General features: G+C 40.1%; 1 protein-coding gene across 3 annotated transcripts in view; it reads right to left on the bottom strand.

Annotated features, from left to right (window-relative positions):
* Window positions 1-18,955, bottom strand: part of LOC140719497 (trinucleotide repeat-containing gene 6B protein-like) — a 196,813-nt gene that overhangs the window by 30,903 nt on the left and 146,955 nt on the right. For all 3 annotated transcript variants that reach the window (XM_073034215.1, XM_073034214.1, XM_073034216.1), the window contains 6 exons: window positions 18,041-18,367; window positions 13,913-16,342; window positions 8,359-8,543; window positions 4,225-4,299; window positions 2,302-2,350; window positions 886-1,031 (listed from right to left, as the gene is read on the bottom strand). In XM_073034215.1, the coding sequence (XP_072890316.1) occupies window positions 886-1,031; window positions 2,302-2,350; window positions 4,225-4,299; window positions 8,359-8,543; window positions 13,913-16,342; window positions 18,041-18,367 (3,212 nt within the window). The remainder of the gene's footprint in view (window positions 1-885; window positions 1,032-2,301; window positions 2,351-4,224; window positions 4,300-8,358; window positions 8,544-13,912; window positions 16,343-18,040; window positions 18,368-18,955) is intronic.

Here is an 18,955-nt window from a genome sequence, read left to right on the forward strand (position 1 = left end):
AATGTTTTGAAGAACACAACCAGGTTCGACCCAAAGCACAATCTGATTTCATTAGAACAACACACACAAAATGCTGGAAGAAGTCAGTAGGCCAGGGAGCATTTATGAAAAAGAGTAAACAGTTGACATTTACTCTTTTCCATAGATGCTACACAGCCTACTAAGTTCCTCCAGCATTTTATGTGCATGCTTTGGATTTCCAGCATCTGCAGATTTTCTCGAGTTTCAGATCTCATTAGATTTGGATTAGCAGAAAAATGTGTTTAAGATATCTATGGAAGAATTGAGAAGTTTATATAAATGTATATATTCTCCACTAGTGTTGGTCTCAACAGGGATGCATGGGGTGTCCAGGAATGCATGGATTCCTGGGGATGCATGGGGTGTCCCCTTGACCACCTCTAGTCAAGGGGCTGCTTGTGTCCAATCTGGGGCAGCTCACTCATCTTTGTTCCTCACTTGCGACTCCAACTAGCTGTTTGCATACAACAGTGGCTACACCACAATACACTGTTTTGACATGTGGGTTAAAGCAGGTGAGGGTAGCCATTGTGCCTCATACCCTTTTGGTCTAGGAATATGCCGGTCCTAGCCTGCAAAATCAGCTCCTGCAGACTGGGCAGATGAGATATTCAATGAGATCTGATGGCCAGGAAGGCACTTCGGCAACGCTCCGTGGAGAGCAAAGAACATGATGAGACACAGATGAAGTTACGGTCATCCATTGCAACCAAAGACAACCCCATTTAATGACTATTAGTGTCACTCAACCCAGACTTCCAAGGTCAAGAGTGGAACTGCCCCAGTGCAACAACTTTTCCACGGAGACTCTCCTGCACAGGTTTCCTATCATCAGGTAACACGGACAATCACCACAGTTCTCACCTTCTCAAAGTAGGGTCCACTGTCTGTGGTGGGCGAATCTTTGGAATTTGATGGCCGGAATCCCGATCTATCCTTCCTCATCATTCCATTGTAATCCATGTTCATTCCTCTTTTGTCAGATTCCAGCTTTTTGTCTGGTAGACCACCTAGAATAAATGTAAAAAATGCAAAAGCTTAACTATGGAGACATCCCCAATTAATCTGCACCCCACCTGACCCCAAAAGGGACATAATTAATTATTCAACAGTATATAGTTATTGAGAACACCATTACCAAGACCAGAAAAATCAAAGACTCCATTCACATTCTATACTTATTTCATAAAGATACTTAGGAGGTAGGCCATACAGATTTCCCAAATCTGCTCCAATAATCAGCATCCATGTTCACTTTTCATCTCCTTCAAATCCCTTGATGCCCAGAAATCTATTAGTTCCAACCTGAATATACTTAATATTTCAACATTCATAACTCTTGGAAGTAAAATGTTTCAAAGGTTTATAAGCCCTCTGAATTTTTTTTAAAATCTGCCCAAAATTAGCAGCTATTTTGAGCCCATTTTCCTAGCTGTAGATTTCTACCAAGGAAATGGCTACCCAGCACCTACACCATTAGAATCTAGCACAGCTAAATATCAATAAATCTTTGCATTCCTAAATGGTCATATTTGTACATTATCATTACACATAGAATAGCCACCCATAAAGTATTTTTCCTAATGAAAGTAAGCAATCTCACCTTGAACTCCCCATCATTTTCTTGCCTTTGTGCTCAACCCATCTACATCCTTCTGTAAACTTTTTGTGACCTCCTCACAGGTCACATCTTGATCTACCTTATTAATAAAGCCTGACAAGAACTGGAATGCAGTGTCCTAAGGCTTTGGCATTTATGATTTGGCTTTCTCTCAATGGATAACTGGCCAGTAAAACCCCTCTTGAAAGCCAGCCAGACTGCGGAAGACTAACTTATTCATAAATATTGATGAAGTTGTGGACTCTTTTCATTTGATGTTTTCTACACAAAGGAAAAGCCAAGTTATTGAGACCGAAAAATCAAAACAAAAACTTCAGATGCAGAAAATCTGAAATATATACCAAAGATGCTTGAAAAGCTCAGCAGGTCAGGCAGATTCTGTGGAAAGAGAATTATACGAGGAAGGGCACCAGACTTGGTGCTGTTTGACTTCCTGAGTCTTTCCAGCATCTTCTGTTTTGAACTGAACTGCAACTGGTTTGAAATGCACCCAAATAATATCTATCATTCAGGATAGAAGGCAGTAAGATTGCAATCATCAACTTTCAACCCTAGCACTATCACTTGAATATTGGTTGATCAGAGTACAATTTAGCACAAGTACTAGATTTGCAATCTTTGCTCTGCCTGAAATAGCCTATATGCTGTTTAACACTCACCAACAGTTAAGTCCATTTTGTTACCAACACTGTCTTCGGAAGACTCCCTCTGCAAGTAAAGGAAGGATACCATGAATACAAATAAAACATTCAAATGTTAAAGCCAATTTCCTCTTGCCCCTTATTGCTAGATTTCTTTTGACCAAGCCACACCTCAAAAACCACAGGAAGGATTAATGCCTGACAATCTATGTTCAGCACATTCCTATTTGATCATAACTCAGCAAAAGAGGAAAACATTTACATAATTATTAAGGGATAAATTGGATCTCTGGCTGAAAAGACTATCATTAACAGGTGTTTTAAAATACTTTCAAGAGTTTTTAAATAACAAGGTTTTCCTGTTAAAATCCAACCATTTCCAATTTAAAATCCTTATTTATAGCACAGGCATACAGAGATCAAAAAGTTTATTATTTTCTCCATATACTAATAATATGCACATACAATAAAACAGCAATCTGAACACAGCTCTGAATCAAATAATAAGCAGACTAAAACATTGTATTAGTAACTAAGCAAAAATGTTATAGACTTGCCTCTTCTGCTTGCACACCTCCTTTTGGACATTGTATTCCAAGTATACAATAAATAGAACCCTCTGCTAAAACATTCCTACTTAGTATCTCCATGGAAATTTAAGGTCCTCTATATATAGTTTGCTCTTATTACTAGAAACAACATTGGTAGTGTAACAATTAGCAAAATGCTGTTACAGCTCGGGGTGCTCCAGTGTTCAGAGTTTAATTCTGGCGCTGTTCTGTAGTGGAATGTGTGGGTTTTCCCTAGGTGCTCCAGTCTGAAAGTCATATTGGACACTGTAAACTGCCCTGTAATTAGGTTAGGGTTAATCGGGGTTGTGGGGTTGCTGGGGTCAATGGGTCAGAAGGGGCTACTCTGTATCGTTAAGTAAATAAATAAATAACCCAAGTAAGTGCCTCCAATCAAACATCAGGATTGATATGTGCAGCTGTAATCTCTAGTTTCATATAGATAACCACAAAACATACAAATAACCCCAATCTTTTTAAAGACTATTAAGCAATAAATAAATGCTGGCTGTAACCCAATATTGTCATTTTATGCTACATAACTCCTGAATACCGCTGGCTTATGTGGTTTTAAGACAGAGTATGGCAGTAAACTTTAGTGCTAAAGTTCAGAAATTATATATCTCTTGCGAGGGACTTGAATCAATTAAGTATGAACCAATGCAAGATTTCACACTCTCTGAACTTGATGCCATTTTCACTGCGAAACTGCAGATCATGTAATGGTCAGTTGTCACTGGGATTAGTTGCGTAATTTGCAACATTAAGCCTGACCAAGCCTCATTACACTAAGCCTCTTGTGACATAGAGGCTATGTTGGCTGTAGTATAAAAAAATAACAAAATGAGTTATACAAATCTTACTGGAACATTTTATTCTTGTATTTAGTCCACTTGAACTGTTAAAAGCACCCAGTTGCATAATTATTCATCCTTTCTATATAGATTTATGCGTCAGCAAGACCTAGTATGTTACATTTTGTGTTATATGACTCCAAGTTAAAGTTGCAGATCTAAAGGCAATACTGGTGGTGGCAGGAACTGCTGGTGAAATTTGAGGTAAAAAAAATTAAGGGCAACACACAGGAAATTAATTGCACATCAAAGCTTGTGGTTCTTTACTGCTGTATATTTTGCACTGAAAAAAATTTGCAAGGAGAATAAATATGCAACTAGAGTACTGATATTTTCATTTGGTTCTGAACGGCACAACAACGTACAACAATCATTAGTCTATTTTTTTGTCACACAACTACTTTTTTGACATGAAGCTTACAGTGCTAAGACTAGTCAGCAATAGGCTTAATGTGGTAAATTTAACTGGCAAAGCAGGTACATCAGGGCTTCAGCATATTCAGTAAAGCTGCTCTTACCAGTAATCCCATTTTGGAAAACTGTGAAGAGAGAGGGTTTATCCATGTGTCATTGTTCCCACCTTTCATGGAGCTCTAGAGGAAAAGAAGAAAAATAGTAAAATCAGTTGAGTCAAAATCATTAAGCTGTCCTTTTTATTTTGACTTTGATTCTACGAATTTTCTGTATTTTCTAAGCTTTCTTTTCCAAATTTTTGTTGTTGAAATGGTCTTTTATTATACCATTCAACTGATTTAAATCTTTTTGAACTAACTACAATGCTACTTCTCCACCTATCCCCAGGATTGCATAGGTACCCTGAAAGTTTAAGTCTTGTCTAATTTCAGGGACTAAGTCACAAAAAGGATTACTTCACAATTTGTTTTTTTCCTCTCTAACCTCATTTCCTTTTTGCAGAAAAAGCCACCTAAAACTTGCAAAAAGAAATGCATTTCAGTGAAACTACAGGGCAGAAATTTTATCATGGATGATATAGGTACATTTAAACCAATGCAGCTTATCACTGCATTTTAAGAAAAAAAAATTGTCATGCAGCGTACAGGATTTACATTTTTACCCTAATGAACCAAAAAGTTACTACAGACTACCACATCATTATCACTAGAAGCTAATTTTACACAGCAGGGAGAGGGTGAGCCAAAAAAATACTTCAGTCAGAATACCTGTTGGATGCAGTGTTAAACCATACACCTTTATAAACAACATAACTGAACACCATCAACCCTGGAATTTGGCTGCATGAGCAGAACATAGAAGCAGAGAGTAATCTTTGTACCACTACACACTCAAATTTGTTAATTTGTACTGGTTTCCCAAATCAATTGCTCAACTTTTAAAAAGCTCAGCTTTATATTCAATTCCCTCCATGCTCTTACCCTCACCTACATCCACAACCTTCTCCAGCCCAAGACCTTGTAATTTTGACCCAACTGTCTTGAACTGAATTGCTCCATAAATGACTGTCATGCTTCAGCATCTAGGCTCTGGGCTCTGTAATTCATCCCAAAGCCATCCAGTCCCATTTTAACTTCACAGTTAACTAATATTTTGGTGACAATCTTCTAATGTGGTTTAGCATCAGTTTCTTAAAGGGCTCTTGTGAAAAACTTTGGGCATTTTGTGCTATATAATGACAATGTTATTGTTGCACCTTCATTTCAACAACCACGTCCTCCCAGCTGTTTCCATATCATCTGAAAGCTCTGATGTCTTGTACTTTTCTCTCCTCTAAGTCATTAATATAGATAGTAAATAATCAAGGATGAACAGCCAATTCTTGGTGCACTCCATTAGTTACATCCTCCTAGCCCAAAAAAGACTCATCCTCCTGTGTAATGATCAGTTTTCATCACAAGCTAACAGACAATGCTCTCGTCTTGTGCAACAGCCTTTTATGTGGCACTTTGACAAAAACCTTCTGGAAGTAAGCAGTCATAGCTGCAGCAAAGCCATCAATACTGGAGTCCACAGAAAAGAAAGACAATCTTTGTGGAACATACAATATTAGAGAGCATTGAATTGGATAGGTCTAGTGGGAAACAGACTCGTAAATGTATCTCATCCTTTGTTCATATTTCCTGTTGACCATATCACTTTAGAACTGCTATTTCATCGCAATACAGGCAACACCCATGATACAGCCATTTGGATTACAGAAATTCACCTCAAAAGAGCTCACAAACACTACCCAAAATAACGAGATATGGAATGAAATTCACTCACTGAATTGACGTGAAAAAGAAAATAAGGCAACTCTGGATTTTTCAACTCTTGTTTCTCGACACAGGCACAAATGACAAGGCCAGGCCATGTGTTAGAAACGGACAGTTTTCTAAGAATGCAAACCCTATTGTAGAGATCATCTGCAATCAACCTTTTCTAACTGGAAACAAATAATAATCAATTTAGTACCAGCTTGCGCGAAATACATGCGAACTGTTGGGCGATGCAGCCCAGAAATGTTACAAGGAAAACTGCAAGGAGCAGGCACTCTCATTGCCAGATCAGCAACTGTTCAGCTCATCATTTTGAGTTGTATGTGTCCAGGAGTCACTGCAATCCTCCTCTCTACTTATCAATTTAAACAAAACTCTGCACAAGCTGTACTGTGATCCAAATTACGTAAGTTTTAGCAGCACAGATATGAATCAGAAACAGTGAATTAGAATAAAGATGATACACAATTTCTGCACAAAACAGAAAATGATCTGACAACTTAAATGAGTTTAGTTTCTGCAATGATTTTGAAAACTGGAAAAGCTTCATTACCATAAAATTACCACAAAAGATCCAAACCCTTCAAAAAGCCAAACATGCTTTGTGCTATTGCAAATATTCACCCCACCAAGTTTATAACTCATCAGGAAAACATGCATGACAATCTCACAAGTGCATTTATATAATTTAAGAAACAATGAATTAAACTCAAGCATATGCTTTCAACAGCATAACCCTGTACAACAGAATTATCTTAGCTAGAAATGCATCAGAAAACATGTCTAATTTTTATTCTCAAAGAAAGGGAATGCTATTACTCACTGTTGTTTTCCATTACTTACAATTCCATCTTCATACAAAATTTTAACTATGCACTATCTAGGAAATTGCATAATCTCATTGTGTGCATCTAAACATACTTTGGTTCGTTAAATCATTTCCCACCCTAATTGTGAGTGTTGCCTAGCTGCTGCGACCACAAAAAGGGGAAAATAAACTCGTTACTCTGAAAACCTGAAATACAACAGGGAGGTTCTCTGTTACGTTACTCAAGTTACATTATCTAATATCTCCTTACTTCAAACTTTTTGCAGATGACAGCAAACCTGATGTATTCCCAAAACTTCCCAACTCTCAAACAATTGCTAGATTTCCTTTTCATTTGATAACATACTAATGCCATCAATTATTGATGCTAAATCTCATAGACATTACCTATTTGTTTACATGCCTCAAACTAAAAAGTAGATCAAAATGGCACAATAAGAAACAACATGCAAAACAAGAGGTTGCCTCAGCTTCTGTCTCCAAGTGGACTGAAATTAGGCTCCCAAAACTGTGGCAATATTTTAGATATCCAAAAGATTCTGCAGATACTGGAAATCAGCAAGTCAGCAACATCTATAGAGAGGGATAAAGAGTTGACGTTTCTAGCCAAAACCCTTCATCAGGCCTGGAAAAGAAAGTGGAAAAGGCCAGAATAACGTGAGGGTAGGGGAAGGAGCACAGGGTAGTAGGTGGTAGGTGTAACCAGGTGAGGGAAGTGAGAAACTGGGAAGTGATAGGTAGAAAAAGGTAAAGGGCTGAAGGAGTGATCTGTTAGGAGTGGGACGTAGGAAAAAGTTAAGAAGGGTCATCAGAGGGTGGTAATTCGCAAGTGAGAAGAGAAAGGATGAACCAGAAAGAGGAATTTAAAAAAAAGAGGGAGAAGGAGTGACAGAGTCTATTGACTGCATCACAGCTTGTTATGAAAACACCAATGTAGTGGACACAGCCCAGTCCATCATGGGTAAAGCCTCCTCCCACCCCCACCATTGAGCACAGGAAAGCAGCATCCATCACAGGAACCATCACCACTCAGGACAAACTCTTATGTTCTTTTCTTGCTGCTGCCATCAGGAAGGTGGTACAGGAGCCTCAGGACTCACACCACCAGATCCAGGAACAGTTATTACCCCTCAACCATCAGGCTCCTGATAACTTCACTTGCTCTATCACTGAACTGTTCCCAGAACCTATGGACTCACTTTCAATGACTCTTCACCTCATGTTCTTGATACTTATTGCATGCTTATTTATTATTACTTCTTTCTTTTTGTATTTTCAGTTTGTTGTTTTTTTTTTATACACACTAGTTGTCTGCACTGTTGGTGTGTCTTTCTTTGATTATTATGGTTATTAGATTTATTGAGAATGCTCACAATAAAATGAATTTCAGGGTTGTACATGGTGACACATATGTACTTTGATGATAAATTTATTTTGAACTTTGAATTACCAGAAGTTAGAAAAAACGTCATACCATCAGGTTGGAGGCTACCCAGAGGGAATTTGAGGTTTTGCTTCTCCAACCTGAGAGTGGTCTCAATACAGTGTTTTACAATTGGATTATCACCACGATTTTTTTCCCTTCATACCTTGTGCATTTTCTTCCCACTTGCGGGCCAGTTAGAGGAGTTGTAGGGTGAACTACTCTCCTGAGTTCCAGTACTGTTCCACAAGCCCATTGGCCCATCATCATCTTCCTCCCAGCTTGGGGGACGAGTATTTGCCACAGCAGGTCGATCACCACCTCCCCATCCATCCTGCATCGATTTTGAACCTGAAAAGATACATTTGACATTTTAAAACTCAAAATTTAAAGCAATTTTTAAATTAATTTACAAACAAAAATCACTGGACATGGTCACTCAACCATCAAAGTTGATAAATAACTGAATCAGAAAGGTCCCCTATCAGCATGTATCAGGTGTACAAGGCAAGTGCAAGAAATAAGACACAGGAGCAGAATTTCGCCAGTCTATCGAATCTGTTCTGCTATTCAACACTGGCTGATTTGTTAACCCTCTCAAGCCCATTCTCCTGCCTTCTCCCAGTAACCTTTGACGCCCTTATTAATCAAGAACCCATCAACCTCAGCTTTAAATATACCCAATGACTTGGCCTCCACAGCTGTTTGCGGCAGTCTGGATAAAGAAATTCCTCCTCATCTCTATTCTAAAAGGATGCCCTTGCATTCTGAGGTTGTGCCCTGTGGTCCTAGATTCCCCCGCTATTGGTAACATCCTCTTTATGCCCATTCTACTAAGGTTTAGTTAATTATTTTATTTTATTTAGATAAAGGATGGAAGACCCTTCTGGCACACGAACCTACACCACCCAGCATCTGAGAGGAAACCCACGCATTCCACTGGGAGGATATACAAATTCCTTACTGATGGCAGAATTGAACTTCGAAGACCCCCCACCCCCACATTGTTCTAAACTCTACTGAGTACAGGCCCAGATCAACTGCTTGAAATAATGCTAACAAAATTAGAATGAAAAGATAAAATTATGCTCAGCTAAAAATTTAAAAAAATAGTCACACAAAACATTGGGATTATTCCTAAAAGTCGAATTGGCTTTTAAATATGATAACTTAAACACTTTATGTTCATTGTTTCAACTGATGAAATAAACAGCAGGTGATCAGAAATTCCAAGACTCAGTGATTTAACCAAGTTTCTCGATCTTATGAAAGCTAAGTACTGGTACAGTATTGAATCGGACACTTTGTTGAGAAAGATTAAGCAACAGACAGGAAAACTGCGTCACAGTATGAAACTAATCTCCAGTGATTCAAGAATCTTCCAAATTATAAATATGTAGCCTGCTGTCAAGCTGTGTTTGCAAGTGTCTAATCTATAAGAGGCAAATGCCTTTCATTGCAATTTTAGAGTAAAACTCCCAAGTTTTACTGAATTTTAAAGTTTTCGTATTTTTCACCAAGTCATTGCTCTACTTGTGCGTTTTTCTGCACGTGGTGCACACTTGCAACGGCTCTAAACTCTATTTATTCTGTTCTGTAATATTCAGTGATATAATAGGCATTCAATTCATATCTTACACACTCAATTTTATACTCTAACAGGTGCGTGTCAGCAGTGGGATAATCTCGATACTGTTGCATTAGTCATACAACTTCGTAATGAGTCAGTGGACTGAATGCAGCACTTGAGAAATCTTTCCTTATCAAAGAAGCACAAGATTCTGAGAATCCTAGCAATCTTCTGGTGAGAGGTTTGCTGAAGTGACTTTTTTTAAGGTAGGTTTGGAGATGAAGCATTATTTTTGGCCTTATAGACATGCATTTAACCAATGCTCTTCCAGGTGAGCAGAACCCAACCAGCAATGCAGTGGCATCAGCACTGGACTTTGAGATGAGTGGTCCTGGGCTCGAAGTAAGCTGGCTTCTTGCATGTTTTTTATCCGTGCAGGGTTGAGCCTCAAGCTAGCAACTTAGTTTTGTAAAAAAAAAACAGACAAAAATGCTAAAGCAACAAGGTTACCGCCTGATGCACCAGAGGCATGGCAAGGAATAACACAACATTTCAGTTGAGCAGATTGAAGCTACAGCTGTGGGGCATGGCAGCCAGAAACTAGATTTGCTTCTCATATTCAATAACTAAAACACAGTTTAAGATTTGCATATCATTTAGTTCAATGAAACCAATGCTCTTGAATGCTGACAAATTAAGTTGCTGGAATTTTAATATTTATATCAACCTCCAATCCTTAACAACTTCTGCTGAATTTACTACGTCTGTCTTACTGTGTGCTGCCATTCCGATATGGCATTCTCCTTCAAGATCCAGCTTTCTCTTAGCCAACATTACCCTCATCCAGAGCCCTCAGCTAGGAATTTGTACTGACATTCTTCCTTCTCTCCAATATGTCCTTCCCTGAATACCAACAACCATCTGTTAATCCTCCCACTCTAGCTCCCTTCAGTCAGCATTGCTCCGCTCTGTGGCATTCACTCTGTAGTGGAGCAAAGGGAAGGATTAGTTTAAGTGGGACTGAAAAAGGCTTCACTTTGAGCCTTTCAGAGTCATTGAGGCATTATAAAAGTCTGAAAACTCTTTAAGAATATGGAAAAGAAAAAAGTACCATAATGTCCGACATTAATAAGGAGTACAGATGTTGACTGAATTCAATACACTGGATCTTATTACAATACCTTCAAACCCAAAACGGGATTTTAAAAAATGGTATGGCAATGGGTGGAATCAAACAGTCTCATTTTCCATTTCACTTTATAAAGGGTTACCCTGCTTGTTGCCTCACAACTGCATTGCAGAGAGCTGATCTTTTTAGGAAAGCAAAGTTGAGTATTCCATGGAACCGCGAACAATACACCAGAAAAATAAATTCAGCTTGCAATGGTCACCATTGTTAAAGCAAATACCGCAGGCAAGCACGTGCTACATGAAAGATAGGATCTTTCCATTTAGCCAAGGCAGTCAAATTCAAAGGTTCTCTGTATATTTTAAGCTTAAAAATGTGAGCATTGCTGCAGGGAATGTCAGCTTACCACAACTAAAAGCTAACCATGTTAATAACATTTCTATTATTTTGAAAAACATTCCACTGACCAGCAAGAAGGCATCAGTAATACTTCCTACTGTGTTTTGTTGAAACCCACAAAGTAAGCAGCTGACTCAGATTTAAACACAAATTTTCCAATTATGGTTAGCTCATTTCATTAAAATCACAACTCAGATTCAAAAAACAGGATCTCTGCTGTTGTCTGGTATGATGAGATAGAAAGCTAAAACATGCATATGGAATTCAGAGATTAATTCTTCCCCCAGCAAAGAGGTACAACTCATAGGACACAAAGAAGCCTGTGTGCGCATACACTGCAACTCGGACTTCCTGGCATCAATCTGCACCTGCTGCCAACTTTTCCTGCAGTTGTAATTTAGAGGGTTATGGTAGAGTCAGAATAAAGTAGTTACACAGAAAAGGGCGACAATTATATGTAAAGTTTCTTAGAACACAGCACAGATCACAAGCACAAACATTACACAACTCATGCTATGAAACTAGGGGAGATCTCCCTGTGATGTGGCATTACCAAATTTTCTAATTTGTATTAAGAATGGGGGAAAAAATGTCCAGTTTACAAAGTGACTGATGCAAATTAAGATGGTTTTGATGCATTAAAATATTTGTGAACTAAAAGTGACGACCTAAACCCTATAAATCATTTTCCATATACCTTACAGAATAGTGCAAAGCACATCGGAGCAATTAACTGCTTTTGAATCATTACCACTACTATAATACAGGTAATGACAACCGATATACTGAGTTATGCATCTTTTATTTTTTTTTTGTACTTATTGTGTGTGTGTGTATGAATATATATATATATATATATATATATATATATATATATATACACACACACACACACACACACACACACACTCAAGAGTTTTGTTTTCTCTATATTTATCATGCATTTTATTGTACTGCTGCTGTAAAGTTAAATTTTGCAACATATGCTGGTGATATTAAACCTGATTCTGAAAGCACCCCCAAACATCAAATGATAATTGGCCAAGCTGTAATGCTAACGCTGCACAAAGGTTGTGTATTGCAAGAACACTGGGGACAAATAGCTTCCCATCTCTTGAAAATCTTGCCTTGAGATCTTTTACACAAGTAAGCAGGTGAGGCCTTAGTTAACGGTCTTCTAAGAAAGGCAGAACTACCTCAGTGCTGTAAAATGTTGGCCCTTTGCACTCCAGTCTAGATGAACTGGCGCCCACTTTCACGGGACCCAAAATTGACTCTGTCTACTTGGCCGTAGCCAAAATAATTTACAGAAAGACAGACCCCATAATTGACTAACATTTCACTGCAGCAATAAAGCTGGCACGCAAATACTTTTTTTAAAAAAAGACAGTAATGCACTCCAGTCTTAGCTCACAAAACACAACCATTCCAAAAAAAGTAAATCATTTTTGTCTTAGAGTGCACTGTCCTTCTCTAAACTTCTATTTAAAATAGAGCATCATGGAGACCAGATTATGATGGCAGTTTTTTCGTCCTGCTGGCCCAAGGGTTATGCCAATATGAAATTCCCAAGTCTGGAATTTCCCCAGTCAACAAGGTTTAGTTGCACATGGATCAGCCCAGAATCCGAGAATTCGCTGTAATAGTGAGCTCTGAACCCAAAATTTTGAAGTCCATACAAATAATAAAGATTTTAATTAGAACTGTCATTTACCATCTCAGTACATTATCATTTCTCAAGATTTATATTATCAGATAATGATGTTTGGAACTTAACTCTACAAAGATAAGGAATATTAAATCCTAACATTCAATGGAAGAGCATTCTGTTTGGTCCCTATTTTAAACTTGATATATAGTTCGCTGGAAGCTCTACGCCTCACTGTTCACCTTGCTATGTGTTCAAGCCTAGACACCAAGTACTAGCATTCACAGGCAAAGGCAAACAAGACTTTTATCTCTGCACAAAGGCAATTCCCCCAGATAAGGATCAACTTAGAAACATTAACCTAATCATTTCCCAGTCAAAATAACATGATTCATCTGTAAAACTTAATGCTGCAATTTAAGACTCAGTTTATCCACCAGAACAAGTGACTTAGCTCCTCTTTTTGTTGCAAAAGCAAAGTATAATAAAAATGCAAAGAACAGGTATAGGTGACATAGCCCCTAAGGCCTCACTACTCGTCCACTTACTCGTAAGACTCATAACTCTCAAAGAAACATCCTCATCTCTAAATTCTAAATTAATTATCCTGGGATATTCACTCTATTGCTAGACGCTCTAGCCACAGGAAAACAATTTCTTAGCATCACCCTGTCAATACCCCTCATCACATTGAACGTCTCAATGGAATCACCTCATACTCTACAAAACTACTCCAGTAACTCTAGATCAATCATTCCTCATTTAACACATTTAACAACTCCTCCAGAGGAATCAGGTGAAACAATGCTGCACTGACTCAAAGTTTAACCTTTATTAGGATGGCCATGAATGTAGAGAGTATATTAAATGCCCCCCAATTGCAGAAAGTGATGTGCCACATAACATCTGATACAAATTAACAACTTTCAACATTTGGATGCAAAAAGTGAAAGAATATATAAGTAATATCCTACCAGAACTTGATGTGGAACCACGTCCTGTAACTGCATTTGATGCATTCTGCTCACGAGGCAACGGCCCACTTCCAGAGCTCTCATTTTGAGAGTTTTTGTCCCACAGATTCACATTCTTATAGTTGTAGCTGTTGGGATCACCCCAGGCTGAGGTGCCGTCATCAATCTCCATCTTTCGGGAGATGGACTGAGGTGAAGGCTCTTCCCATCCAGTAGGTTCTTCCTCCTTTGGCAAAGTTGGGATGGTTGCAGGTGGGACAGCAGAAGAAGGCATGGGCACAGGCGCTGAGCCCCAACCTGGTGCTGACTGTCGGTTACTATTGGAGGCAGTGCCCCAAGAACCAGACACATCCTGCTGTTTGCTCCAGTTAGAAGTGGTTGCTTTGGATGGCTCACCCCATCCCTGGTGTCTTGGGGGGTCCTCCCACCCACCTCTTTGATTAGGATTGGAACTACTACCACCTCCCCAAGATCCTACATCACCACGGCCACTCTCACCCCATCTCGGGTTTGAACTGTCCCAGCCGCCTGATTTTGGTTGTTCAGCTGGTTGCCCACTTCCATCACCCCAGCCATTATTGGCCGGCCATCCTTGAGTCTGTTGCTGTCTTGCTCCCCAACCTGGTTCCTTGATTCTAGGCCCATCATTCCAAGATGGTGCTTTTTCTTCTGTTGTTCCACCTCCCCAACCTTGACTGCTCTTTGGGTCCACCCATCCACTTGGAGTCTTTGAATCCTTCCACTCGATGTTTGAAGACTGCGGAGCATCTCCCCACCCAGAGGTGCAGTGACTGGTTTGACTGGGCCCTTCGCCCCAGCCCCCTGAGTTAGAGCTCTGAGTGGCAGTGCTCTCCCACCCTTCAGTTCCTTTGTCTGTGCGCCTCTCATTCCTGGGTGACTCCTGGACATCCCAAATTGTGTTCTGCTTTATCTGAGTTTGGCCCCACCCAGTATTTGACAGCACTCTTGGGTCTAGATCAGCCCTGTTCATTACAGTTTGTAATACTTCCTCTTGGTCAGGATGATCAGCCTTGTTTGAGCGCCGTCCTCCTGGGTGGTTGTCAGAGCCCCCCTTTTTGTTGTTGCTTCGACTACCAGAGTCACTCCCAGTGGAACTAGAGGCTTTTGCCCAGTTGGAAATTTGGGCATTCTCTCCTTGGTTTTCTGGGAGGGGATTTACCCTGTGATTGTCCCATCCGCCTGTGCCACAATTCTGTTCATTAGCAGAGCCAACCCAATCTCCTTCTGACTGATTATCAGTCCCTGGCTGTTGACCCCACAAACCCTGAGCACTACCAGATGCTGTTCTGTTCCCTTTACCCCAGTTTTTTGCTTTGTTGGGGTCTTGTGTCTCAGGGTCCCAGGATCCACCATTATTGTCCCACGATTCAGTTCTTGATCTATTCACAAGTAATTGTTTCACACCAGAGCCATTCTTTGCTGCATCATCACCACTGCGTCCATTATTGCCATCAGCTCCTGTACCATTTTGTCCAGAAATGGAATCAGTTCCAGAAGACCCCCAAACTGTATTCCAAGTACCCCCAGCTGCCCGTCCCTCCATAGTTCCTCTAATACTGCCTTCGGATGAGGCTTCAGTGCTCACAGATTGATTCAAAACCAAGGGGTTTCCCAAACCCATTCCTAAGGGCATATTCCAGGTCCCATTCCCTGTTGTTTCAGACACTCCCTTATTTTGTAAAGGGTTCCCGGTGCTCTGTGAGCTTGCATTCAAAGAGTTAGTGTCGCCATTATTTGGTCCATCAGTGTTAAGAGCTTGAAATTGAGGCTGTTCTCCAACAGAAGCATTCCATGTAACACCCGCATTTTCCGTTTTAGACTGTTTTGCCCAGGCGCTTGTAGAAGTACCATCCTGATCCCTAGGGCTTTGACCTACTGCACTAAGTTGTGCACTGGAGCTCGAAATGTCCGTCTCCAAAGTCCCTTTTCCAGAAGTGCCCTCCTGGCCCAATACTGGCCAGGCCGATGGGTTGATGTTTGGGTTCAAGGTCAACCCAAGGCCAGCTCCATCGGGGCTGCTCAAGTTTTTCCAATTGTTAAGTCCGTCTTTGCTCTCCGAAGAGATGGAAGATGCGTGACTGGGTTTAGGCACAAGGCCCATGTTCCAGGCCCCCATTTTACATTCATTCTTTCCGCCCCCAGCAGCGAACTGGTTTGCAGCTCCTTTGCAACTCCTGGCAGCGCCACTTCCAGGTGGCTGGCTCTTCTCAGAGCCAAGGTTTGAGGCACCTTCGTTATCTATGTGTTCCGAAGCCGACTCAGAGTCTCTGCCTGTGATGCAAGGCCAAGCCTCCATATCAGACCCGTCTACGATTAACTTATCCCAGCCGTGGTTGAGGTCAGTGCTGGATGATCCAGAACCCCAAGGAGAATTTGCATAATTTGAACCAGCACCCCCAGGGTTTGTGTCTACAAAAGAAAACAAAACATGTAACTACCACCTGAAATATCAAATGAGAAAAATGTAAATATCTAATTGAATTAAGTGTTTCAAAATTATTATCAACATAATTGACACTGACAAAATATACTTCCAGGATAATTAAAAAGCAGGGAACAAAGATAAAAAAGGCCATCGACCAACACCAACCAAAAATTAATGTTTTAGTCTTTGAAAAGAAAACAGAAGGAAAAATTAACAACGAGAGCTTTCACATCCGAGTTGAATACAATAAATTCAAGAAACCTGAAACCATCTTGAAGCATGCTAAAAAAAAAAGTGAATAATCGAGAATAAATCTTGGTTGCCAAGAACCATCGTGAGACAAATACCCATTAAATTTTAAGCATTATCAAGGGGTATGGCCAACTGAACTCTGATCCAACTGCGAATGTCCAGAACATTGATTCCATTAACAAATCTTTGATATCTTGCTATATCAAATGAAGAAATGTGGCCACAGCAATCATAAAATTTGATTCCTGTTCCCTCAGTAAAGGCTAGGGCATGAATATTTGAATTTAGTTATAATCAATTTGTCCAATTGGGTTCTCAAAGACTCTAGATCAGATCTGGTCACATCATTTAAATGAGGTTAACCAGTGTAAAATGGTGTTTGCTATATTTCTGTCAAAGTGAATAAAGATCTACAAAACCCAATTTAACAAACAGAAATGATAAATGGGGAAATATAATACTTGCCCAACTTGTTTTTTTAAAATTGCAATTCTTAGAATAGAGAAGCTAGAGAAGAGTAGTGTCATGAAGAGTACTGAACTAAACAGGCTACATAATTCAGATAAGATATTTAGCTTATGGAAAATGAGCTGATCCCAGCTCTCCCCATTTCTGGGATGAAGGAAGAACCAGTAGATGTAGTGTCTCAGCAGCCAGACAACTTGCTGCTTGTTCCATTCAGGAGCAGCAGTGTTAGATGGTTCCTCTCTTCCCCGATGTCTTGTCAGAAGATCCAACCAAGCTCTTTGATTGGGTCCAACGGGTTTCTCAGTCTTGATTACAATTTAATTTGCTTCCCCGTATTACTAACTATTCAGTGGCTTTGATGAAGTTTCATGCTGGCAACCAAATTAAGTAGCACATCAATTGTCCATTGTAATGAACTGTTTAAAAGATAGACAACTGAGAAAATATCAATGATTCCCTGGCCCTTGAAAACGAACACAGAGAACCACCCCAGGAGAGGAGAATACTTAACAGTGGTAGCAGCATGCTTCACACTGTTATGGATGAGCTACTATGACTTTGATTTTTAATACTTTCCATCGGCAGGCAGTAAGCATCAAGGCTGGTCTATACTCATAGTCTGTCCTGTGTTAGTGATAAATATCCTGGTTTCTATCCAGTGCTTCCATAAATTGGTACTAAAATCAGAAATTGTTCAGAGTGAAGAAGGAACTTGTGTATTGTGCCAATGGCATTCACACAGGGACTATACTCTGCTTTGTGGCATGACCTTGTCTCAGAAGAGTATCAAGTCCCCTGATGGGCATTAGCTGGTATTAAACAAAGTTTTACAGTGCAACTCATGCAAAATCAGTGAAGCAACAACCTGGATGAGAAATCCAAGGTTCACCATTTTCTCAGTGCCATCATTGCTTTTGCATTTTCCCATAAAACCTCAGAAGCTGAAAACTGCATCTACTTACCCACTGGTGTACTGCCGTGCTGCAGTGGACCGTTGGGTTGTGCAGTGCCAGGGTTTGATCCTGGCAACCCAGGAGGCCCCGCCCCACCTCCAAGAAGTCCACAGGAAGGCGGAGGGGGCTGACCACGTTTTAGTAACACTTTGTGCTCTTGCTGGCGAAATCGAGGAGGCACCTCACGGGGCAGATAGCGGGCGGCGTTCTGTGGCTGGCCGTTGGTGGCCACCGCCCTTTTGGCATTGTTACCACCGTTGCCGGCTGGTGTTGGAACACTGCCAACTGAGGTGGCAGTTGGAGGCTGGCTTAGGCTTGGCTTCGTCGCTTCGGGCACTAGGGGAAAAAGTGGTTAGAGAACAATTAGCCAGCAGAAACTCAGGTATATCCAAATACAGAATGCAAGGTTCCACTGATGTTTATAATATCTTTCAGCAATTACTTCATACGCACTTAAGTTTATAGAGAACACATTAATGCAAGGCAAATTTGTTGAATACTAAATACAAAATACTAATTTGTTTTTTGAAGTTCAGAGGAAAATAATTTCAGAAATTGCTAACTGAGAAGAGACTTACATGAGTTATATGCACAAATAATTTATGGAATAGAGCCAGAAAGATGAAAATGGGATCCATCTGAGACTAACAGTACAAGTCCAGTTATCAACAGGCCTTACATGGAGGAAAGCCTATAAGTGATTTCCTCACACCTCTCCATACCCCACAGGACTGCAGAATGTGTGTTTAAATCTGGAGTGCTGATATCACCCAAGCAGTAAGGCAGAGAAACAAATAGATCTATGATGCCTCCAAGTAGTCAAATATCTCCAGCTTCTATTTCTGTTGCAGCCAGACATTTCCAAAGATTTCCACCAATTCCCTCTATCTCCAAGCTCTTCTTTGTAGTTTCAGCAGAGAATTA

Source organism: Hemitrygon akajei, chromosome 31 (assembly GCF_048418815.1).
Source record: "Hemitrygon akajei chromosome 31, sHemAka1.3, whole genome shotgun sequence".
In the NCBI taxonomy this organism is placed as follows: Eukaryota; Metazoa; Chordata; class Chondrichthyes; order Myliobatiformes; family Dasyatidae; genus Hemitrygon; species Hemitrygon akajei.